Here is a 26,153-nt window from a genome sequence, read left to right as displayed (position 1 = left end):
CATCTCATCTGCAAAATGGGGATTAAGATTGTGAGCTCCTTGTAGTATTTACAGTGCACTTACTATGTGCAAAGCACTGTACTAAGTGTGTGGGAAAGAAGCAGCATGGCTCAGTGGAAAGAGCATGGGCTTTGGAGTTAGTCATGGGTTCAAATCCCAGCTCCACCAATTGTCAGCTGTGTCACTTTGGGCAAGTCACTTAACTTCTCTGTGCCTCAGTTCCCTCATCTGTAAAATGGGGATTGACTGTGAGCCCCACGTGGGGCAACCTGATCACTTTGTATCCCCCCAGCGCTTAGAACAGTGCTTTGCACATAGTAAGTGCTTAACAAGTACTATTATTTTTATTATTATTATTATTACGATACAATAGAGTTAGCCGACACATTCCCTGCAGCATAGAATAGAGGATAGAGCAAGGGCTTGGGAGTCAGAGGTCATGGGTTCTAATCCCGGCTCTCAGCACGGTGACTATGGGCAGGTCACTTAACTTCTCTGTGCCTCAGTTACCTCATCTGTAAAATGGGGATTAAGACTGTGAGCTCTACATGGGACAACTTGATTACCTTGGAGATACCCCAGCGCTTAGAACAGGGCTTGGCACATAGTAAGCACTTCAAAAATACCATCATCAACTTACAGTCTAGAGGGGGAGGCAGACATTCATAGGAATAAATACTTTTCAATATAAAATTTAAAGATTTGTAAGTGCGTGCTGCTGGGTTGAGGGCAGGGTGAATATCAAATGCCCAAAGACTACAGAGAAACAGCGTGGCTCAGTGGAAAGAGCACGGGCTTTGGAGTCAGAGGTCATGGGTTCAAATTCCGGCTCCGGCAATTGTCAGCTGTGTGACTTTGGGCAAGTCACTTCACTTCTCTGGGCCTCAGTTCCCTCATCTGTAAAATGGGGACTAAAACTGTGAGCCCCCCGTGGGACAACTGGATCACCTTGTAACCTCCCCAGCGCTTAGAACAGTGCTCTGCACATAGTAAGCGCTTAAGAAATGCCATTATTATTATTATTATTATTATTACAGATCCTGGTGCAGATTCCCTGCCCATGAAGAGCTTACAATCTAGAGGGAGAGACAGACTTTAAAATCAGTTATGGACAGGGGAAATAGTAAACTATAAGGAGCTAGACATAAATACCACAGCCAAGTACATAGGCAATACAGAGGGGAGGGAAGGGAGGGGAAATGAGGGCTTAGTTGGGGAAGGCCTCTTGGAGGAGAGGGGATTTTAGAAGGGTTTTGAAGATTATAATAATAATAATGATAATAATTGTGGTATTTGTTAAGCGCTTACTATGTGCCAGGCACTACACTAAGCATTGGGGTGGATACAAGCAAATCAGGTTGGACACAGTCCCTGTCCCTCATGGGGCCTACAGTTTCAATCCCCATTTTACAGTTGAAGAAACTGAGGCACAGAGTAGTGAATTGACTTGCCCAAGGTCAAACAGCAGCCACGTGGCAGAGCCGGGATTAGAACCCAAGATGTTTTGATTCCCAGGCCCGCGCTCCATATACTACACCAGGCTGCTTCGTACTATGCCATGCTACTGAGGAGAGTGATGGACTAGCTAAAAAAAAGTTAGCTAGCAGATAAAGAAGGTGTGTACACCTCTGGGGCAAATATAAAGAAATAAATTGGAAGAAGCATCAGCCCTCTGACTTTTACAATCCATAAATAGTTGTTGTCCGCCTTCCCCGCTAGCAGTCTAGCTCCTCTAGACCATAAGCTCATTGTGGGCAGGGAATGTATCTATTATACTGTTCAATTGTACTCTCCCAGCACTTAGTACAGTGCTGTGCACAGAATAAGCGCACAATAAATGCGATTGACTGCCTTGTAAGCTCCTTGATCATCATCATCATCATCAATCGTATTTATTGAGCGCTTACTGTGTGCAAAGCACTGTACTAAGCGCTTGGGAAGTACAAGTTGGCAACATATAGAGACAGTCCCTACCCAACATGGCAGGAGACGTGAATCTTGCTGCTGTCAAACTCTCCCAAGCACGTAGCTCAGTGTCTAGCACTCAATGGGTGCTCGATAAAAGCCACTGATTCGTCGATTTGGTTTCATGGAAAGAAAGCACAGGTCGGGCTCCTCCACTGACGTGCCGCGTGACCACCGACAATTGACTGAACTGTGCTCTGTATCAGTCTCCCCATCTGCAAAACGGAGATCAATCAATCAATCAACCAATCAATCGTATTTATTGAGCGCTTACTGTGTGCAGAGCACTGTACTAAGCGCTTGGGTAGTACAAGTTGGCAACATATAGAGACAGTCCCTACCCAACAGTGGGCTCACAGTCTAAAAGATAATGAGACCTGCCTCTCCCTTCCCTCCAGGGGTGTTGTGAGGACAAAATGAGCAAGTGGTGTAACAACACTTTGGGAGAACAAAAAGTTTATGGAAATTATAGGTACATTCAGACCTCCTAGAAGGTGGAGTTACGTTTCCCACAAACCGAGTGTTAAGGAAACTCGGCTCTTTAAGTCCTGCATTGCTCAGTTGTTTCTTCTCACATCACAATTGCGTTCCACCCAGGTGTCAGAGTGTCCATTGACTCTGTTGTACTGTACTCTCCCAAGCACTTAGTACTGGGCTGTGCACATAAGTGCTCAGTAAATATGACTGACAAAAAAGAGGAAGATAATAATAATAATGGTACTTGTTAAGCGCTTACTATGTGCCAAGCACTGTTCTAAGCACTGGGGGGGATACAAGGTAATCAGGTTGTCCCACGTGGGGCTCACAGTCTTAGTCCCCATTTTACAGATGAGGTAACTGAGGCACAGAGATGTTAAGTGACTTGCCCAAACTCACAGCTGACAGTTGGCGGAGCTGGAATTTGAACCCATGACCTCTGACTCCAAAGCCTTGGCTCTTTCCAGTGAGCCATGCTGCTTCTGTCTGTCTAGGGAAGACAGACATTAAAATAAATAAATCAATAAATCCTGATTAGAATGATCTACCCCACTTCCTAGCACATAGTAAGCGCTTAATGAATACCATAAAAAATAAAAGGAGGATCCGCTGAAGACCCGAACCCCTCCCCTTCTGTCTGGACTTTATATTCTGGGAGAGAAAATTCCCCACACTTCTGGGACTGGAGCTCTGCCAAGATGGGTGAGGGAAGGCAGCAGGCTCAGAATAAAAATAGGCGTTCCCGGGATTTGTCGAGCGGTTTGCCTGGGGTCCGGGCAGTCCTAAATCCACTGCAGGGGGAAAACATTTCAGTAATATATTTGATCCCCAGAGAGGGTTGGATGTCACTGCCAGTTCTGGAATCAGATGACCTAAGAAAATGCTGCTTCAGATGAGATCCAGTTGGGTGTTTTCAGGACTGTGGAGGGGTTTGGGGTGGGCGGGTGGGTGTCCTGAACATGCTGGGAGTAGGAATGGGGCAGGGCGGGGGACCAAGGGAGCGCTTTGAGGGGGAGAGGCGCCTTGCTGATGAGCTGATTCGCGTCAACTGGAGGCCTGCTTCCTCTCACTGACGGGTTTGACCGACAGTTCTACCTGAGAGGGCATTTCCCAAGAAGGCAGGGCTGGGCGGGAATGGAGGCAAGATTGAAAGGGGAAGAGGTTTGGTCTTAACTTCCTCCTGTTGGGAGCAGGCCGAGAGCAGCTGGGATTGGGAAAGACTGGCAGTGTTGCTGGTAGATAACCTTGTATCATCATCATCATCATCATCAATCGTATTTATTGAGCGCTTACTATGTGCAGAGCACTGTACTAAGCGCTTGGGAAGTACAAATTGGCAACATATAGAGACAGTCCCTACCCAACAGTGGGCTTGCAGTCTTAAAGGGGGAGACAGAGAACAAAACCAAACATACTAACAAAATAAAATAAATAGAATAGATATGTACAAATAAATAAATAAATAAATAGAGTAATAAATATGTACAAACATATATACATATATACAGGTGCTGTGGGGAAGGGAAGGAGGTAAGATGGGGGGATGGAGAAGGGGACGAGGGGGAGAGGAAGGAAGGGGCTCAGTCTGGGAAGGCCTCCTGGAGGAGGTGAGCTCTCAGCAGGGCCTTGAAGGGAGGAAGAGAGCTAGCTTGGTGGATGGGCAGAGGGAGGGAGGGTATCTACCCCAGTGCTTAGAACAGCTTGCTGTGGGTAGGGAATGTGTCTGTTTATTGTTGTACTTTTCCAAGTGCTTAGTACAATGCTCTGCACGCAGTAGGTGCTCAATAAATATGACTGAATGAATGAATGCAGTCCTCCAGACCGTAAGTTCATTGTGGGCTGGGAATGTGTCTGCTATATTGTGGTATCGTACTCTCCCAACTGCTTAGCCCAGTGCTCTGCGCAGTCGGCTGTCAACAAACCCCATTGATGGTGATGATGATGAAGATGATGATTCAGGGCTACGGTGGCTGATTTGCAGCAGATCGAGAATGGCCAGATAGTAGTAATTGTAGCCATCTGGACCCAGAAATTCTCAGCGTGGGCAGGGCTGAGGAAAACCATCCGGCAGCCCCCTGCTCCGATAGCCTGTTGGTTTACGAGGACTTCGGGTATAGAGATAGTGTCTTGCATTTTAATGGTTTGGCCACTTTGAGCTTTAGTTTTAGATGGTTTGGGGTTTCTAAACTTCCTTCCTCATTACTGTGTGTGTGTTTGTGTTGTGGTGTTCTGCTTTCTTCATGTTGTCTGTCAGAGCCAACTGTCAGCCAGGGTTGACAGGGCCTTTACTGCTTATTTTTAGTTACATGGCATTTATTAAATGCTTACTATGCGCAAAGCACTGTTCTACGCGCTGGGGAGGTTACAACATGATCAGGTCATCCCACGGGGGGCTCACAGTCTTAATCCCCATTTTCCAGATGAGGTAACTGAGGCCCAGAGAAGTTGTGACTTGCCCAAAGTCACACAGCTGACAACTTGTCTAGATAGAAACAAATAGAAACACCCCAGTAATTAACAGTACATGAGCAGCATGGCTTACTGGATAAAGCACAGGCCTAGGAGACAGAAGGGCCTGGGTTCTAAACATGGCTCCATCACATGTCTGCTCTGTGACTTCGCTTCTGTGGGTCTCAGTTACCTCATCTGTAAAATGGGGATCAAGAGTGCGAGCCCCATGTGGGACGGGGACTAGGTCCAATCAGATGAACTGCCAGCACTTTAGAACAGTGCTTGGCACATAGGAAGCGCTTCAGAAGTGCAGTTATTATGATGATGATGATGATGATGATGATGATGGCATTTGTTAAGCGCTTACTATGTGCAAAGCACTGTTCCAAGCGCTGTGAAACGATGCAGCCTGGGGTAGCCCCGGTTCCATTTTGGTCTGGTTTTCAGGTGGACACCCACATCCACGCGGCAGCCTGCATGAACCAGAAGCATCTTCTGCGGTTCATCAAGCACACCTACCAGACGGAGCCACAGAGGATCGTCGCCGAGAAGAAGGGCAAGAAGGTCACGCTGAAGCAGGTGTTCGACGGCCTCCACATGGACCCCTACGACCTCACCGTGGACTCCTTGGACGTCCATGCTGTGAGTCAGCTCTGTCCGAGCCCCCTCACCCCCTGGCTTGCCACACGTTGGCATTTCTTTCGGAATCAATCAATCAATCGTATTTATTGAGCGCTTACTGTGTGCAGAGCACTGTACTAAGCGCTTGGGAAGTACAAGTTGGCAACATATAGAGACCGTCCCTACCCAACAGTGGGCTCACAGTCTAGAAGATAGAGTAATAAATACATACAAACATATATACATATATACCAGTGCTGTGGGGAGGGGAAGGAGGCCCAGAGAAGTGGTGACTTAATAATAATAATAATGGCATTTATTAAGCGCTTACTATGTGCAAAGCACTGTTCTAAGCGCTGGGGAGGTTACAAGGTGATCAGGTTGTCCCACGGGGGGCTCACAGTCTTAATCCCCATTTTACAGATGAGGGAACTGGGGCACAGAGAAGTGAAGTGACTTGCCCAAAGTCACACAGCTGACAGTTGGCGGAGCCGGGATTTGAACCCATGACCTCTGACTCCAAAGCCCGGGATCTTTCCACTGAGCCACGCTGGTTTTCGGAACTGGTGCTCCCAGAGGGGACGGCTAATGCCTTTAGATGAGGGGCTCATTTTCGTAGTGGCTAGAGCACGGGCTTGGGAGTCGGAAGGTCATGGGTTCTAATCCCGGCTCCGCCACTTGTCTGCTGTGTGGCCTGGGGCAAACCATTTAACTTCTCTGGGCCTCAGTTCCCTCATCTGTAAAATGGGGATGAAGACGGTGAGCCCCATGTGCGACAACCTGATTACCTTGTAGACTGTGAGCCCACTGTTGGGTAGGGACCGTCTCTATATGTTGCCAACTTGTACTTCCCAAGCGCTTAGTACAGTGCTCTGCACACAGTAAGCGCTCAAAAAATACGATTGATTGATTGATTGTATCTTGGACCAAAGTTTTCCCCTTCAATGTTTACTGATCGTCTCTGGCTTGGATGGGGAGGAGAGGGTGGAACTCCTCTCCTCAGTACCAGCATCTCTGCAGGAGGGGTCAAGTGACTTTTCATATTCAGATGTGGGGTGGATTGACTCCCTACTGAGAGGGGTTGGAGAGCGAGGGGGGGAAAGGGGATGTGGAAGAGAAAAATCAAGAAATAACAACATACTACGTAGCAAAAGTAAATTTAACTGATAAAATAATTGTATAATTGTCGTAGGGAACTCTACCAAGTGCCTAGTATGGTGTCCTGTGTACAGTAAGTGTTAAGTTAATATCATGGATTGATTGATTAATTTAATGTGGAGGTGGGAGCACAAAATGGTGGGGGACACGGGATTACTGGGGAGACTTCCAGTGGGGAGGTTTGGTTCCTGAGTCCCATGAGCATTGACCTCAAAATTAGCGACCCTGGACCATTTATTCATTCATTCATTCATTCAATCGCATTTCTTGAGCGCTTATTGCATGCAGAGCACTTTATTAAGCACTTGGGAGAGGACAAAAGAACCACAGGCACATTCCCTGCCCACAGTGAACTTACAGTCTAGAGGACCATAAGCACCAATCCCCAGCCTTTAGCCTCCACATCTTTATTCATTCATTCATTCAGTCAGTTGTATTTATTGAGCACTCACTGTTTGCAAACTTTGGCTTTGGCCTGCCCAACTCCTTACTCCGGCAACTCCAGGCTCTCTCTGGCCGCAAACCCAGCGAGTTCTGGCCTCCCCCTCATTCTGCCAGGCAATAAATGTTCTTTTCAGCATTCCTTCTTCCAAGACTGTGAGCCTGCTGTTGGGTAGGGACCGTCTCTATATGTTACCAACTTGTACTTCCCAAGCGCTTAGTACAGTGCTCTGCACGCAGTAAGCGCTCAATAAATACGATCGAATGAATGAATGAACCTCAGGGACCCACCTCTCCGACAGTGGGAAACTGTGGGGGATTTGGGTTGGGCCCCATGACATCCTCTCCTTCCCGTCCACTGGGCCAGCTGACATACATTCATTCAATTGTACTGATAGAGTGCTTCCTGTGTGCAGAGCACTGTACTAAGCGCTTGGAAGAGTACAAAATAACAATAAGCAGACACATCCCCTGCCCACAACGAGCTTACAGTCTAGAAGGATGAGACATCCCCTCCCGTGCTTCTCCCTCCTCCCAGACTGGTTCCCTGAGCTGTCCCAGGCCCCTGCCCCAACCTCGACTTCCCGTACCCTTCTAGACTGTGAGCCCACTGTTGGGTAGGGACTGTCTCTATACGTTGCCAACTTGTACTTCCCAAGCGCTTAGTACAGTGCTCTGCACACAGTAAGCGCTCAATAAATACGACTGATTGATTACCCGGTAAGGCTCTAACCATTCAGTCAAATCAGAGGCCCGCAATCTGCCCCTCCCCAGGCCTTCCAGCCCCCCTCGTTTTCCCTGATGAGGCTGTTCTTTGCCCCGCAGGGTCGACAGACATTCCACCGCTTTGACAAATTCAACTCCAAATACAACCCGGTCGGGGCCAGTGAGCTGAGGGACCTGTACTTGAAAACCGAAAACTACTTGGGAGGGGAGTACTTTGCCCGGATGGTCAAGGTGAGTGACGATTTTTCTCCCCCGATGCCCCTCCACCTGCCCCCGGGAGGTGTGGGGCTCGGCGGTCCGGGTCTTAGGGACCATCTCTCCTCATCCTTGGTGGAACTTCCATCCCCTCCGCCCGGGTCACCTAAGAGACTGACGTGGTGGGCTGCATCTTTTTCCGGTCGTAAAAAATCCCATCCTGGAGCCACAGATGGGCCGTCATTCATTCAGTCGTATTTATTGAGCGCTTACTGTGTGCAGAGCGCTGTGCTAAGTGCTTAAGGCAGTCATGCCTGCCAATCACAGTGAGGAGGTGGAATTATCCTATCAGGAAATCAGAGAGAAGAGAGACCCCCTGTCAGAGAGCTCAGCCCCAGTCACACAGCAAGGCCCTGCTGAGAGCTCACCTCCTCCAGGAGGCCTTCCCGGACTGAGCCCCTTCCTTCCTCTCCCCCTCGTCCCCCTCTCCATCCCCCCCCATCTTACCTCCTTCCCTTCCCCACAGCACCTGTATATATGTATATATGTTTGTGCATATTTATTACTCTATTTATTTATTTATTTTATTTGTACATATCTATTCTATTTATTTTATTTTGTTAGTATGTTTGGTTTTGTTCTCTGTCTCCCCCTTTTAGACTGTGAGCCCACTGTTGGGTAGGGACTGTCTCTATATGTTGCCAATTTGTACTTCCCAAGTGCTTAGTACAGTGCTCTGCACATAGTAAGCGCTCAATAAATACGATTGATGATGACATTTCTAATTTCTAATTTCTCAGGCAATCTTAGGCGCTACAGTAGTTATCAATAACAATTATGGTATTTGTTAGTGCTTACTATGTGCCAGGTACTCTTCTAAGCACTGGGATAGATACAGTACAACCAGGTTGGACACAGTCCCTGTCCCGCATAAGGCTCACAGTCTCGATCCCCATTTTACAGATGAGGCACAGAGAGGTTAAATCTGCCCAAGGCCACACAGCAGGCAAGCGGCAGAGCCGGGATTAGAACCCATGACCTTCTGATTCCCAGGCCCGGGCTTTATCCACTAGGCCATGCTTTGTCTTGAAGGGACTATAGGTGCCTGAAATGTGAACTGCCTGATGCAGTGACTACTCTGCAAAAGAGTTGGTCAATCTCTCCTTTTCCACTGAGGGCAGAACAAGAACACATGGGCTTTTTTAGACTGTGAGCCCACTGTTGGGTAGGGACTGTCTCTATATGTTGCCAACTTGTACTTCCCAAGCGCTTAGTACAGTGCTCTGCACAAAGTAAGCGCTCAATAAATACGATTGATTGATTGATTGATTAAGGGGCAGCATTAGGGAAATAGGTTAGATAGAAATAAGAACGTCCTCACCCTGGGGTGGGTGACTGAGGGAGAACCTATTTTCTCAGATATTTTTGCTGGGGAGGTAAGGTGGTCTAGAGGAAAGAGCTCGGGACTGGGGCTCCAGAGACCTAAATTCTAGTCCCAAGTAGGTGACCTTGGATAAGTCACTTAACCTCTCAGGGCCTTAATTTCCTCATTTTTTAAAAAATGGTATTTGTGAAGTGCTTGTTATGTGCCAGGCACTATACTAACCGCTGGGGTAGAAACAAGATAGGTTGGACACAGTCCCTGTCCCACATAGGGCTCACAGTCTTAATCCCCATTTTACAGATGAGGTAACTGAGGCACAGAGAAGCGAAGCGACTTGCACAGGGTCACACTGCAGACAAGTGGCAGGGCTGGGGTTAGAACTCAAGTCAGTTAGTCAATTAGTCAAGTCAGTCAAGTTAGAGAAGCAGCGTGGCTCAGTGGAAAGAGCCCGGGCTTTGGAGTCAGAGGTCATGGGTTCAAATCCTGGCTCTGCCAATTGTCAGCTGTGTGACTTTGGGCAAGTCACTTCACTTCTCTGTGCCTCAGTTACCTCATCTGTAAAATGGGGATTAAGACTGTGAGCCCCCTGAGGGACAACCTGATCGCCTTGTAACTTCCCCAGCGCTTAGAACAGTGCTTTGCACATAGTAAGCGCTTAATAAATGCCATAAAAAAAAAAAAGTCAGTCAGTCATTCGGTCATATTTATTGAGTGCTTACTGTTTGCAGAGCACTGTACTACGTAATTGGGACAGTACAATAGAATAATATAACAGCCAAATTCCCTGCCCACAGCAAACTTACATTAAGTCCTTCCAACTCCTTGGCCCGTGCATCTGTAAAATGGGGATAGGATGAATTGAAGGGTGGAGACTGTGTCCAGTCTAATAAAATTGTATCTACGCCAGTGCTTAGCACAGAGTAAGTGCTTAATAAGTAGACGGACAGGGAATGTTTCAGTTTGTTGCTATATTGTACTCTCCCAAGCGCTCCGTACAGTGCTTTGCACATAGTAACCTCGTCTCTAGACTGTAAACTTGTCTCTAGACTGTAAGCTCATCTTGGGCAGGGAATGTTTCTGTTTATTGCTATATTGCACTCTCTCAAGCACTTAGTACAGTGCTTTGCACACAGTAAGCGCTCAAGAAATATGATTGAATGAATGAATGGAAGTTCATCTGCACGATTTAGGCCTGATCCTTCTTGGAGGCAGGGGGCTCGACCGGATTCATTCATTCAATCGTATTTATTGAGCTCTTACTGTGTGCAGAGCACTGTACTAATCAATCAATCAATCGTATTTATTGAGCGCTTACTGTGTGCAGAGCACTGTACTAAGCACTTGGGAAGTACAAGTTGGCAACATATAGAGACAGTCCCTACCCAACAGCGGGCTCACAGTCTAGAAGGGAGAGACAGAGAACAAAACAAAACATATTAACAAAATAAAATAAATAGAATAAATATGTACAAATAAAATAGAGTAATAAATACATATATGACAGCCTTCTAGACTGTGAGCCCACTGTTGGGTAGGGACCGTCTCCACATGTTGCCAACTTGGACTTCCCAAGCACTTAGTACAGTGCTCTGCACACAGTAAGCGCTCAATAAATACGATTGATTGATTGATATCCATATATACAGGTGCTGTGGGGAGGGGAAGGAGGTAAGGATGACTTTTAGATGACCTTCGGGCCCCGGGAGTGTATGCGGCAGGTCCAAGGGTCTTCCGGGTGGCCTTCCCTGACTGTGGGCTCTTCTCGGAGGCAGGAGGTAGCCCGCGAGCTGGAAGAGAGCAAGTACCAGTACACGGAGCCTCGACTCTCCATCTATGGACGCTCCCCGGAAGAGTGGTCCAACTTGGCCAAGTGGTTCATTAAGCACAAGGTGTACTCCCCCAACATGCGCTGGATTATCCAAGTCCCCAGAATCTAGTAAGTAAAGCCAACCCCCCAGCTTGGGCTGGAGGGACGGCTCCCGAGTGGGTTACGGGTGGGCTGAGAGGCCAGGGGTGGAGGTCGGCACTGGTGGTCCTATCGGAGCCCACATCCCGTGGTTAGAACCCCCAAACCCGGAACCCCTCCGGGAGCAAATGGTTATTTGCGTTCATTCAATCGTATTTATTGAGCGCTTACTGTGTGCAGAGCACTGTACTAAGCTCTTGGGAAGTACGAGTTGGCAACATATAGAGACGGTCCCTATCCAACAACGGGCTCACGGTCTAGAAGTCTCTTGCACGGAGGCCTATCTCTTGCTGAGAGAGCCTCCCCGCTCCTCCTGGTCGTCAGTCCGAGAGATCAGGGGCTCTGATTCCGGAACAGCGGTTTGGAGGGGAGAGACATCCAGGATCTTAATAGTAATAATGATAATGGTATTTGTTCATTCATTCAGTCGTATTTATTGAGCGCTTACTGTGTGCAGAGCACTGGACTAAGCACTTGGGAAGTACAAGTTGGCAACATCTAGAGACGGTCCCTACCCAACAGTGGGCTCACATTCTAGAAGGGGGAGACAGAGAACAAAATAAAACATAGTAACAAAATAAAATAAATAGAATAAATATGTACAAATAAAATAAAGAGTAATAAATATGTACAAACGTATATACGTATATACAAGTGTTAAGCACTTACTCCGTGCCAAGCACTGTACCAAGCGCTGGGGTGGATACAAATAGGGTGGGACACAGTCCCTGTCCCACGTAGGGCTCAAAGTCTCAATCCCCAGTAAGTAACCGAGGCACACAGAAGTGAAGTGACCTGCCCCAGGGTGCACAACAGACACGCGGCAGAGCCGGGATTAGAACTCATGACCTTTTGACTCCTAGACCCAGGCTCTAGCCACTCCGCCATGCTGCTTCTCTGGTTGCTCTGGGTGTGGCATATTGCAATCAATCTGTGGTATTTAGTGAGCGCTGACTGTGTGTAGACTACTGTACTGAGCACTTGGGAAAGTACAATACAACAAAGTTGGTAGACGCAATCCTTGCCCACAAGGAGCTTACAGTCTACAGAGATTCAGACACTACCATTCACTCTACTAAGTGTATTCTGAGCTTGTCTCCAGTCCAGCAATCAATCAATCAATCAATCAATCGTATTTATTGAGTGCTTACTGTGTGCAGAGCACTGTACTAAGCGCTTGGGAAGTACAAGTCGGCAACACATAGAGACAGTCCCTACCCAACAGTGGGCTACAGCAACTAGTGTTCTCCCCAGGAAGCTAGTTGCGGGCAGAGAATGTGTCAGTTTATTGTTATATTGTACTCTCTGAAGCACTTAGTACAGCGCTGTGCACATGGTAAATGCTCACTTAATACATTTGACTAGCTGACAGACTTAAATGCAGTTCTGGAGTCAAGTAACCAAATAATCACCTGAGTCTTTATCAGCAGGTCTTTTTACTCTTAAATATGATTAATTGATTGATTAATTGACTGGGGCCACCTGAGGAGGAAAACTTCAAAGAGCCCGCCCGTTTGTGGGCTGGGGTTTGTAATTAGATTGTGACCCCAAGGGACAGGGACTGGTCTAATAAGAATATTACAGAATAGGTAGATGTGATCCCTGCATTACTACTACTACTACTAAATAATAACTATGATATTTGTTAAGCACTTACTATGTTCCAAGTACTGTTCTGAGGACTGGGGTAGAGACAAGGTAATCAGGTTGGATGCATTCCATATCCCACATGGGGCTCATAGTCTTAATCTCCATTTTATGGATGAGGTGACTGAGACAAAGAGAAGTTAAGTGATTTGCCCCAAGTCACACAACAGACATGTGGCGGAGCTGGGATTAGAATCCATGACTTCAGGCCGATGCGCTTTTCCACTAGGCCATGCTGCTTCCCTACTAGTACAGAGGGCTGTGGGGATGAAGAGAAGTGGGTGGAAGGATTGGAAGGCTGTGACAGACAGGAGGGCAAAGTGGTGTGGTCCAAAGCAGGACTGAGATGAATTTTTGGAATGTGAATCATGGGCAAATGGGTCTTTGGGTTGTTCCTGGGGAGGCTTGGACCCTCGGGAGAGATCTATCTCCACCCAATTTCCCACACTCAGTTTCCCACACAGACCAGGGCCGGGTCGGTTTATTAATGCCCCAGGGAAAAAGTTGGAACCCAGAACCGACTGAGTGTACCCTTTAAATCTGGAATTTCACCTCCTCTCGAGAAAGGACAAAGCGTCCGTTCACTGTCGGCCAGATCAAAGAGGGTTGAGCCAAGCTCGGGAACGGAGGAAGAGGTGTTTGTGGTGGTTGTCCTTATTTTTCAGCGACATATTTAGGTCGAAAAAGTTGCTGCCGAATTTTGGGAAGATGTTGGAGAACATCTTTCTGCCTCTTTTTGAGGCAACAATCAACCCAGAAGATCACAGAGAGCTTCACCTTTTCCTCAAATACGTAAGTAGGGGTGTCTCGTCTCGGCTTTTTCTCTGTGGGGTTCTGGGCTGCCCCGTGGTCTCAGCAGAGGAGTTGCAGGGTCAAGGGCTGGAAGAGGCCTCCAGGGGCTCCTTGCCCATCAGCTATGGTTCTACAGAGACTCAGTAGATGCTCAAACACTACCATTCAGTCTACTAAGTGTATTCTGAGCTTGTGTCCAAGTCCAGAAACTAGTGTTCTCCCCATGAAGCTAGTTGCAGGCGAAGAATGTGTCTGTTTATTGTTATATTGTACTCTCTGAAGCACTTAGTACAGTGTTCTGCACATGGGAAACGCTCACTTAATACATTTGACTAGCCGACAGCCCACTGTTGGGTAGGGACTGTTTCTATATGTTGCCAACTTGTACTTCCCAAGCGCTTAGTACAGTGCTCTGCACACAGTAAGCGCTCAATAAATACGATTGATTGATTGATTGATTGATTCCGGGGAACGGGAGCTCTGAGAATGTACAGGTGTGGCACACGCGTTCCCACAAACACATACACACACAAGGCACATCTCTTCCAAGAAGCCTTCCCCGACTAAGCCCTCTTTTCCTTATTTTCAACTCCCTTCTGCGTCTCCCTGACGTGCTCCCTTTATTTGTCCCCCTTCCCAGCCCCACAGCACTTAGTACATAACTGTAATATATTTGTAGTACTGTCTGCCTCCTCCTCTAGACTGCAAGCTCAATGTAGGTGGGGAATGCGTCTATTGTATTGTTATATTGTACTCTCCCAAGCACTTAGTACCGTGCTCTGCACAGAGTAAGTGCTTAATAAATATGATGGACTGATTGACTGACTGACAACCATACGCACACAGACACACACCCTCAACTCCTGTCTGGAAATCCCTCCCCTTTACCTATCGTGCATGCCACTGCTTTCCCCATCTTCAAAGCCCTCTTACAACCACACCTCCTCCAGGAAGCCTTCCCAGACTAAGAGCTCATTCTCCCTCCCCCCCCATTTTTGAGTCAGAAGGTCATGGGTTCTTATCCCGGCTCCGCCACTTGTCAGCTGTGTGACCTTGGGCAAGCCACTTAACTTCTCTGTGCCGCAGTTCCCTCATCTGTAAAATGGGGATGAAGAGTGTGAGCCCCATGCGGGGCAACCTGATTACCTTGTATCTGCCCCAGCGCTTAGAACAGTGCTTGGCATATAGTAAGCGCTTAACAAATACCGTTATTATTATTATTATTGTTATTACTCTCCCAAGTGCTTAGTAGAGTGCTGTGCATAAAGCCAGCACTCAATAAATACCATTTATTGATTGATTGTTCAGGGATGGTTCCCAGACTCATCATCAATTGTATTTATTGGTTGACTCATGACTCATTTATTGAAGACTCATGACTCATGACTCTTAAGCGCTTAGTACAGTGCTCTGCACACAGTAAGCACTCAATAAATATGATTTGATTGATTGATTGACTCTGAGTAAAGATATTTAGCATGCCCGCTCCTAATCTCCATCCTGCCCATCACAAATCCGTCTTCCCCTCCCCTACCCCGACTGTTCCTGCACATTAAAGTTTCTCCACATTCATTCATTCATTTGTATTGAGCATTTACTGTATACAGTGCCCAGAGAACTGTACTAAGCGCTTGGGAGAGTACAATATAACAGTAAACAGACACATTCCCTGCCTACAATGAGATTACAATCTAGAGAGGGAGACAGGCATTAATAGAAATGAATAAATGACGGATATGGACATAAGTGCCGTGGGGCTGGGAGGGGGAAAGAACAGAGGGACGCAGAAGGGAGAGGGAGAAGAGGAAAGGGGGGCTTATTCATTCAGTTGTATTTATTGAGTGCTTACTGTGTGCAGAGCACTGTACTAAAGTCAGGGAAGGCCTCCTCGAGGAGATGTGCCTTCATTAAGGCTTTGAAGGGGAGAGTAATTGTCGGATTTGAGGAGGGAGGGCATTCCAGGCCAGAAGCAGGATGTGGGCGAGATGTGGTCTGAGCCATCCCCAAGATAGGCAATCTGGGACTAGTCCCCACTAGATTGCAAACTCTTCAAGGGCAGAGATAGGTCTACTTATACCACTGAACTCTCCCAAGAGCTTAGTACAGTATGGGGCACATAGTAAACACTACTACCCTTGATGGATGGACCGATTCATGTCTTTGCTCTGAGTATCAGGAAGTGGAGAAATGAGACTTGGTATTAACCATCTCCCTCTGGTGGGCACAAAAGAGAAATGGATGAGACAGATGTAATAATAATAATGATTGTGGTATTTGTTAAGCGCTTACTATGTGCCAGGCAGTGTACTAAACACTGAGGTGGATGCAAGCAAAACAGGTTGGACACAGCCCTTGTCAATCAATCAATCAATCGTATTTATTGAGCGCTTACTGTGTGCAGAGCACTGTACTAAGCGCTTGGGAAGTACAAGTCGGCAACACATAGAGACAGTCCCTACCCAACAGCGGGCTCACGGTCTAGAACGGGGAGACAGGTAACAAAACCAAACATACTAACAAAATAAAGTAAATAGATTGTCCCATGTGGGGCTCACGGTGCAACCCGATTCCACATACAGCGTGCACCAAACACCACACACACACACACACACACACACGCACACGCACACCCACCCTCCATCCCTCCCTCCCTTGTAGGCATATCAGTTCTCTCACAATGGCCTGGTGCACATTCATGCATTCATTCATTCATTCAATCGTATTTATTGAGCACTTACTGTGTGCAGAGCACTGTACTAAGCGCTTGGGAAGTCCAAGTTGACAACATATAGAGACGGTCCCTACCCAACAGCGGGCTCGCAGTCTAGAAGGGGGAGACAGACAACAAAACAAAACATATTCACAAAATAAAATAAATAGAATGAACATGTACAAATAAAATCTATGCCACACCAGTGAATGGGAGGGCAATTTGGAAATTTATTGTCATAGTCGCAGTGTTTGTAGTGTCCTGGCCCACCAGTGATAACGGATGGCCTTGGGTTCAGTGCCTCCCACTTGCCATTTGGCTTTACCTTTCCCAGCTGGGTCCTGACGGTCAGGCTTTCTCTATCGGTCAGTCATATTTACTGAGAGCTTACCCTGTGCAGAGCACTGTAGTAAGCACTTCTTTAGGGCTGCAGGGTGGATGGTTGCTCAGTTTCCTGCCTCTTCCTCTTCCCCTTCCTCTTCCTCTTCCCTTAAGCCCGTTTCTCAGAAGGCCTTTCAAAATTTTCCCAAGGTTGGCCCAGACGGACTAAATGAGTCTCAGTGCCTGCCTAAGACAAGAGGATTGTCTTCTCTTAATAAGAATAATTATGGTACTTGCTAAGCACTTACTATGTGCCACGCACTGTTCTAAATGCTAAGCAGCGTGGCTCAGTGAAAAGAGCACGGGCTTTGGAGTCAGAGGTCATGGGTTCGAATCCCGACTCCACCACATGACGGCTGTGTGATCTTGGGCAAGTCACTTAACTTCTCTGAGCCTCAGTTACCTCATCTGTAAAATGGGGATTGATTGTGAGCCCCACGTGGGGCAACTTGATCACCTCGTATTCCCCCCCAGCGCTTAGAACAGTGCTCTGCACATAGTAAGCGCTTAACAAATGACGTCATTACTATATAAGGAATCAGGCTGGGCACAGTCCCTGTTCCACATAATAAAAATAATTATAGTAGTTGTTGAGTGCTTACTATGTGCCAAGCACCATTCTAAGTGCTGGGGGAGATAAAAGTTAATCAGGTTGGACACAGTTCCTGTTGCTTAGTGGCAATCCCCATTGTACAGATGGGGTTACTGAGGCCCAGAGAAAGAGAAGTGACTTGACCAAGGTCACACAGCAGACACGTGCCACAGCCGGGATTAGAACCCACATCCTCTGACTCCCAATCCCATGCTCTTTCCACGAGGCCACACTGCTCCCTTGAGTGCTCAGGTAGACCTGGGGCCTCCGCCTCCAATCTCTGATGGAGCCAAAGTGGGAATTCTCCTGCAGCACAGCCTCTGGCCTGCTCTCCATGATGATTTGCAACATATATGCAATAGACATTCTCCTGGGCTGATTAAGGCCCTGCTCCCTGCTGTTGGAGGCTTTGGATGCTGGTTTTTCCCTGGAAAACTGCTGGGAACAAGTCTGGATTGTCCATCCAGTTGGCTTGGTCTCCAAGAACTCCCTACCTAGGATGGACTCCGAGTTGGGAGCTGAGCAGATGTGTTGACAAAGATATTATCTCTCTCCCCGTCTGCCCTCCTCTCTGTTAAAATGCCTCCTCTCCTGCCTGTGGACTACAGCCCAAAGTGCCAAATCACTCAGAGGGCCACTGGCGGGACAGGGGTCATCAGTCGTTTAATCAATCAATCAATCAATCAATCAATCAATCAATCGTATTTATCCCAGCTCCGCCAACTGTCAGCTGTGTGACTTTGGGCAAGTCACTTAACTTCTTTGAGCCTCAGTTACCTCAACTGTAAAATGGGGATTAATACTGTGAGTCCCCCCGGGGGACAACCTGATCACCTTGTAACCTCCCCAGCACTTATGCTTTGCACATAGTAAGCGCTTAATAAAATGCCATTATTATTATTATTATTGAGCACTTACTGTGTGCAGAGCACTGTACTAGACGCTTGGGAAAGTACAGTATAACAGAGTTGGTTGACACACTCCCTGCCTACAATGAGTTTATAGTCTAGAGAGGAAGACAGGCATTAATATAAGTAGAGAAATTTATTTAATATTTAATATAAATAGAGAAATTACCAATGTGTACATAAGTGCTGTGGGGCTGAGGGAAAGGTGAATAAAAGGGCATAAATCCAAGCGCAAAGGTAACGCAGAAGGGATTAGAGAAGCAGTGTCGCTCAGTGGAAAGAGCTTGGGCTTTGGAGCCAGAGGTCATGGGTTCAAATCCCAGCTTCACCACTTAGCTGTGTGACTCTGGGCAAGTCACTTAACTTCTCTGGGCTTCAGTTCCCTCGTCTGTAAAATGGGGATGAAGACTGATCCCCCCATAGGACAACCTGATCTCTTTGTAACCTCCCCAGCGCTTAGAACAGTGCTTGGCACATAGTAAGCACTTAATAAATGCCATTATTATTATTAAGTGGAAATGAGGGTTTAGTCGGGGAAGGCCTCTTGGAGGTGATGTGATTTTAATAAGACCTTGAAGCGGGGGAGAATGATTGTCCAAAGGATATGAAGAGGGAGGGCATCCTAGGCCAGAGGCAGGATGAGGGCAAGTGGTTGGCAGTGAGATGGATAAGATAAGAGGTATAGCGAGTAAGTTGGCAGTAGAGAAGTGAAGTGTGGGCTGGGTTTTAGTAGGAAATCAGGGAGTAGGAAATGACCAGGTGATTAGGTCAGAGTCAATCAATCAATCAATCATATTTATTGAGTGCTTACTGTGTGCAGAGCACTGTACTAAGCGCTTGGGAAGTACAAGTTGGCAACATATAGAGACAGTCCCTACCCAACAGTGGGCTCACAGTCAAAGAGTCACGGTCAGGCCAGGCTATATGAGTCTGATCAGGTGATTTAATAGCCACCCACCAGCCATTTGGGCTGTTGTCCCTTTTCGACAGTCTCTTTGTCAGAGAAGCCAAATCGGAAGCTTTGAAGCTTTCCGGGATTCGGGTCCCGCATTTCCATTTCCCCGCAGGTGACCGGCTTCGACAGCGTGGACGACGAATCCAAACACAGTGACCACATGTTCTCCGACAAGAGCCCGAACCCAGACGTCTGGACCAGCGAACAGAACCCTCCCTACAGCTACTACCTGTATTACATGTACGCCAACATCATGGTGCTCAACAACCTCAGAAAGTGAGTCACTTGGTCTGGCCAGCCTCATTCGGTGCCTGGGGGCTTCTCTCTGAGACTCAGAAGAGCTTCCCAGGGCGGAGAAAAGCTGATTGCACCAAGTGGAGACTGTTTCCACAGGCATTTTGGGTTTTCCTGTAAGATAATTCATTCGATTGTATTTATTGAGCGCTTACTGTGTGCAGAGCACTGTACTAAGTGCTTGAGAGTACAATATAGCTACAAACAGAGCCATTCCTGCTCACAACGAGCTCATAGAAACCAGGAGACATTTCAAGGTTCCAGAGAAGTTAAGCGGGGAAAGGCTTGGGAAACTGGCCGGATATTGTGGCTGGGATTCAACTTAATAGGACCCCTCAGCGAGCGTCTAATTATTCTTCTTTCAGATTAAGCTCCTTCTCTCCCATCTCTTCTCCACCTTCCAACCCCATCACTTCAGCGTGGCTAAGTGGCAAGAGCTTGGGAGTCAGAGGTCATGGGTTCTAATCCCGGCTCTCATTCATTCATTCAATCATATTTATTGAGCGCTTACTGTGTGCAGAGCACTGTACTAAGCGCTTGGAAAGTACAATTCGGCAACAGATAGAGACAATCCCTACCCAACAACGGGCTCACAGTCTAGAAGGGGGAGACAGACAACAAAACAAAACCGGTAGACAGGCATCAATACCATCAAAATAAATAGAATTATAGATATAGACACATCATTAATAGAATAATAAATATGTACAAAAATGCACAAGTGCTGTGGGGTTGGAGAGCAGAGTTGAGTGTCCTGCCCAGACTCTCGCTGAGGTTCATTCCTTCATTCATTCAGTTGTATTTATTGAGCACTTACTGTGTGCAGAGCACTGTACTAAGCGCTTGGGAAGTACAAGTTGTGTCACAGGTGATTCTGCTGTACAAGTGGGAAAGGCTCTGGGACTGAGAGCTAACTAATAATAATAATAATAATAATAATAATGATAGTGGTATTTGTTAAGCACTTACCAGGTGCCAAGCACTGGGGTGGATAGAAGCCATTCATTCATTCAGTCGTATTTATTGAGCGCTTACTGTGTGCAGAGCACTGTACTAAGCGCTTGGCAACATCTAGAGACGGTTCCTACCCAACAGCGGGCTCACAGTCTAGAAGGGGGTGACAGAGAACAAAACAAAGCATATTAACAAAATAAAATAATTAGAATAAATATGTACAAATAAAATAGAGTAATCAATCAATCAATTGTATTTATTGAGCGCTTACTGTGTGCAGAGCACTGTACTAAGCACTTGGTAAGTACAAGTTGGCAACATATAGAGACAGTCCCTACCCAACAGTGGGCTCACAGTCTAGAAGGGGAAGACAGGGAACAAAACCAAACATACTAACAAAATAAAATAAATAGAATAGATATGTACAAGTAAAATAAATAAATAAATAGAGTAATAAATATGTACAAATAGATAGAGATAATCCCTTCCCAACAGCAGGCTCACAGTCCAGAAGGGAGAGACAGACAACAAAACAAGTAGACAGGCGTCAATAGCATCAAAACATGACAGCAGATAACACTCTGGGGCTCATGAGGGACAAATAAGAAAAAAGAACATCAGGATTTAATTCCCGCTTGTGCATTCTGTCCCAGTGCTTATTACAGTGAGCATTTAATAAATACTATTACCACTATTCATATGCAGCTAGAATGGGGCTGGCCAGATCCCTGTCAGCCTGGTACTCTGGACATTCCCGTGAGCTGCTGGGGATTTGCTTTGCCTGCCACCTTCCCACCGAGAAGCAGCGTGGCTAAGTGGAAAGAGCACGGGCTGGGAGTCAGAGGTTGTGGGTTCTAATCCCGGCCCCGCCACTTGTCAGCTGTGTGACTTTGGGCAGGTCACTCAACTTCTCTGGGCCTCAGTTACCTCATCTGTAAAATGGGGATTAAGACTGTGAGCCCCGTGTGGGACAGCTTGATTACCTTGTATCTCCTCCAGCGCTTAGAACAGTGCTTGGCACATTGTAAGTGTTTAACAAATACCAAAATTATTATTATTATTGTTGGCGCTGATTTCCTCAGATCTGTGCCAACTCGCATCCCTAGCAGGCATTGTGTGTGTGTGTATTTTATTTTATTTTGTTTTATTTTATTTTATTTTATTTTATTTTATTTTATTTTATTTTTTATTTTATTTTATTTTATTTTATTTTATTTTTTATTTTATTTGATTTTTTATTTTATTTTATTTTACTTTTTATCTTATTTTATTTTATTTTTTATTTTATTTTATTATATTTTTTATTATATTTTATTTTTTATTTTATTTTATTTTACTTTTTATCTTTTTATTTTTATTTTATTTTATTTTATTTTATTTTATTTTATTTTATTTTGTCAATATGCTTTGTTCTCTGTCTCCCCCTTCTAGACTGTGAGCCCACTGTTGGGTAGGGACCGTCTCTATATGTTGCCAACTTGTACTTCCCAAGCGCTTCGTCCAGTGCTCTGCACACAGTAAGCGCTCAATAAATACGATTGAATGAATGAATGTGTGTGTGCGAGTGCCTGTGTGAGCGTGGTTCTCCCCCCACCACCAAACCCCCACCACCGCCAGGTAAATGGCCTCTCTGAGACCCATCTGCTTTCTTGTCTTTAGGGAGAGAGGAATGAGCACCTTCCTCTTCCGGCCTCACTGTGGGGAAGCGGGCTCCATCACTCACCTGGTGTCGGCCTTCCTCACAGCGGACAACATTTCTCACGGGCTGCTCCTCAAAAAGGTACCGTCCCCGCCGGCCTCCGCTCCGTCCCGTTCCAGCGGCTGGGGGGGCAGGCCATCGACCGGTGCTCACCAGGAGAGTTTGGGAGGAGGGGACGGGAACCTCCTCGTTGTGTTGGGTAGGGACTGTCTCTATATGTTGCCAACTTGTACTTCCCAAGCGCTTAGTCCAGTGCTCTGCACACAGTAAGCGCTCAATAAATACGATTGATTGATTGATTGATTGTACCTCGTTCTCCCCTGTCCCACTGTCAATCCCCAGCCCACGTCCTTCCCCTGGCCCGGAACGCCCTCCCTCCGCACATCCGCCAAGCTAGCTCTCTTCCTCCCTTCAAAGCCCTATTGATAGCTCACCTCCTCCAAGAGGCCTTCCCACACTGAGCCCCCTTTTTCCTCTCCTCCTTCCCACCTCCCCCCAGCCCTACCTCCTTCCCCTCCCCACAGCACCTGTATATATATATATTTGTACAGATCTACTACTCTATTTATAATAGTGGCATGAAACTGCATGGGGTCGTCCGTGGAGAGGTGACTTGCCCAAAGTCACACAGCTGACAAGTGGCGGAGCTGGGATTTGAACCCATGACCTCTGACTCCAAAGCCCATGGAATGTGCCTGTTATCACTCACGCATTCATTCAATTATATTTCCTGAACGATTCCTATGTGCAGAGCACTATACTAAGCGATTGCTATAGTAATAATGATAGTATTTGTTAAGTGCTTACTATGTGCCAAGCACTGTTCTAAGCACTGAAAACATGGTGGTATTTGTTAAGAGCTTACTATATGCCGAGCACTGCTCTAAGCACTAGGATAGGTACAAGGTGATCAGGCTGTCCCACGTGGGGCTCACAGTCTCCATCCCCATTTACAGATGAGGTAACTGAGGCTCAGAGAATAATAATAATAATAATAATGGCATTTATTAAGCGCTTACTATGTGCCAAGCACTGTACTAAGCGCTGGGGAGGTTACAAAGCGATCAGGTTGTCCCACGTGGGGCTCACAGTCTTAACCCCCATTTTTACAGATGAGGGAACTGAGGCACAGAGAAGTGAAGTGACTTGCCCAAAGTCACACAGCCGACAATTGGCAGGGCCTGGATTTGAACCCATGAACTCTGACTCCAAAGCCCACGCTCTTTCCACTGAGCCACGCTGAAGTGACTTGTCCGAAGTCACACAGCTGACAAGTGGCAGAGCAGGGATCAGAACCCACAACCTCTGACTCCCAAACCCATGTTCTAGCCCACTAAGCCACACAGTTTCTCTATGTGCAGAGCACTGTACTAAGCGCTTGGGAGAGTACACTATAACAATAATTGCCAAGCTAACTGTGAGCCCCCTTCCCCTTCTCCCCCTCACCACAGCACCTGTATATATGTATATAGAGAAGCAGCATGGCTCATTGGAAAGAGCATGGGTTTTGGAGTCAGAGTTCATAGGTTCGAATCCCGGCTTCACCACTTGTCAGCTGTGTGACTTTGGGCAAGTCACTTCACTTCTCTGGGCCTCAGTGACCTCATCTGTAAAATGGGGATTAAGACTGTGAGCCCCCATGGGTCAACCTGATCACCTTGTAACCTCCCCAGCGCTTAGAACAGTGCTTTGCACATAGTAAGCACTTAATAAATGCCGTCATTATTATTATTATTATATGTTTGTACATATTTATTACTCTATTTTATTTGTACATATTTATTCTAGTTATTTTATTTTGTTACTATGTTTCGTTTTGTCGTCTGTCTCCCCCTTCTAGACTGCGAGCCCGCTGTTGGGTAGGGGCTTCCTAAGCGCTTAGTCCAGTGCTCTGCACACAGTAAGCGCTCAATAAATACGATTGACTGATTGATTGGACTTCCCAAGTGCTTAGTCCAGTGCTCTTGCACATAGTAAGTGCTCCGTAAATACGATTGAATGAATGAATGAATAAACAGACACAATCCCTGCCCACAACGGGCTTACGGCCCCTCTCCATCCCCCCGCATCTTACCTCCTTCCCTTCCCCACAGCATATGTATATATGTTTGTACATATTTGTTACTCTATTTATTTTACTTGTACATTAATAATGATAATTATTACTAATCTCTTGGACTGAGATTCATTATTATTATTATTAATAATACCTGTATATATACCTGTATATATGTTTGTACATATTTATTACTCTATTTCACTTGTACATATCTATTCTATTTATTTTATTTTGTTAGTATGTTTGGTCTTGTTCTCTGTCTCCCCCTTTTAGACTGTGGGCCCGCTGTTGGGTAGGGACCGTCTCTATATGTTGCCAACTTGGACTTCCCAAGCGCTTCGTACAGTGCTCTGCACACAGTAAGCGCTCAATAAATACGATTGATGATGATGATGATGATGATGAAGGAGGAGCACGCTCAGGAAATACGACTGTCCGACTCCTCCGGCAGAAACCTTGCCTTTCCGTCCGGTCCGGCTGCCTTGATGGCTAACGAATCTGTGTTGCTTTTAACCAGAGCCCAGTTCTGCAGTACCTCTATTACCTCGCCCAGATCCCCATCGCCATGTCTCCTCTCAGCAACAACAGCCTGTTCTTGGAATATTCCAAAAACCCTCTGCGGGAATTTCTCCACAAGGGACTGCACGTGTCCCTCTCCACGGACGACCCCATGCAGTTTCATTACACCAAGGTAAGGGCCGGACCCGGCTGACTTAAAGCTAACCTGCCTGCCTACTGAGCGCTCACCTCCTCCAGGAGGCCTTCCCAGACTGAGCCCCCTTTTCCTCTCCTCCTCCCCATCCCCCCCGCCCCACCTCCTTCCCCTCCCCACAGCACCTGTATATATGTTTGGACAGATTTATTACTCTATTTATTTTACTTGTCCATATTTACTATTCTATTTATTTTGTTAATGATGTGCATCTAGCTTTCCTTCTATTTATTCTGATGACCTGACCAACCTGTCCACGTGTTTTGAGAAGCAGCGTGGCTCAGTGGAAAGAGCCCGGGCTTTGGGGTCAGAGGTCATGGGTTCAAATCCCGGCTCTGCCGCTTGTCAGCTGTGTGACTTTGGGCAAGTCACTTCACTTCTCTGGGCCTCAGTTCCCTCATCTGTAAAATGGGGATTAAGATTGTGAGCCCCACATGGGACAACCTGATCACCTTGTACCCTCCCCAGCACTTAGAACAGTGCTTTGCACATAGTAAGCGCTTAACAAATACCAATATTATTATTATTATTATTATTATCCCCCCAGCCCTACCTCCTTCCCCTCCCCACAGCACCTGTATATATGTTTGCACAAATTTATTACTCTATCTTACTTGTACATACTTATATTCTGTTGTGTTAATTATGATAATAATAATAATAATGGCATTTATTAAGCGCTTACTATGAGCCCACTGTTGGGTAGGGACCGTCTCTATATGTTGCCAAAGAGCCCGGGCTTTGGAGTCAGAGGTCAGGAGTTCAAACCCCAGCTCTGCCAATTGTTAGCTGTGTGACTTTGGGCAAGTCACTTTACTTCTCTGGGCCTCAGTTAACTCATCTGTAAAATGGGGACTAAGATTGTGAGCACCATGTGGGACAACTTGATCGCCTTGTATCCCCCCCAGCGCTTAGAACAGTGCTTTGCACATAGTAAGCGCTTAACAAATACCATCATTATTATTATTATTATTATTATTATTCCCAAGCACTTAGTACAGTGCTCTGCACACAGTAAGCGCTCAATAAATACGATTGATTGATTGATTGATTGCAAAGCACTGTT

General features: G+C 46.5%; 1 protein-coding gene across 1 annotated transcript in view; it reads left to right on the top strand.

Annotated features, from left to right (window-relative positions):
• The window catches only part of AMPD3 (adenosine monophosphate deaminase 3), a 121,950-nt gene that overhangs the window by 89,346 nt on the left and 6,451 nt on the right, over positions 1-26,153 (top strand). Inside the window, exons 7-13 of the mRNA XM_038765039.1 lie at positions 5,341-5,535; positions 7,939-8,070; positions 11,191-11,354; positions 13,697-13,823; positions 19,482-19,645; positions 22,277-22,397; positions 24,893-25,066. Coding sequence (XP_038620967.1) covers positions 5,341-5,535; positions 7,939-8,070; positions 11,191-11,354; positions 13,697-13,823; positions 19,482-19,645; positions 22,277-22,397; positions 24,893-25,066 — 1,077 coding nt within the window. The remainder of the gene's footprint in view (positions 1-5,340; positions 5,536-7,938; positions 8,071-11,190; positions 11,355-13,696; positions 13,824-19,481; positions 19,646-22,276; positions 22,398-24,892; positions 25,067-26,153) is intronic.

Source organism: Tachyglossus aculeatus, chromosome 22 (assembly GCF_015852505.1).
Source record: "Tachyglossus aculeatus isolate mTacAcu1 chromosome 22, mTacAcu1.pri, whole genome shotgun sequence".
Lineage (NCBI taxonomy): Eukaryota > Metazoa > Chordata > Mammalia > Monotremata > Tachyglossidae > Tachyglossus > Tachyglossus aculeatus.
This window is presented reverse-complemented; position numbering and strand designations above follow the sequence as displayed.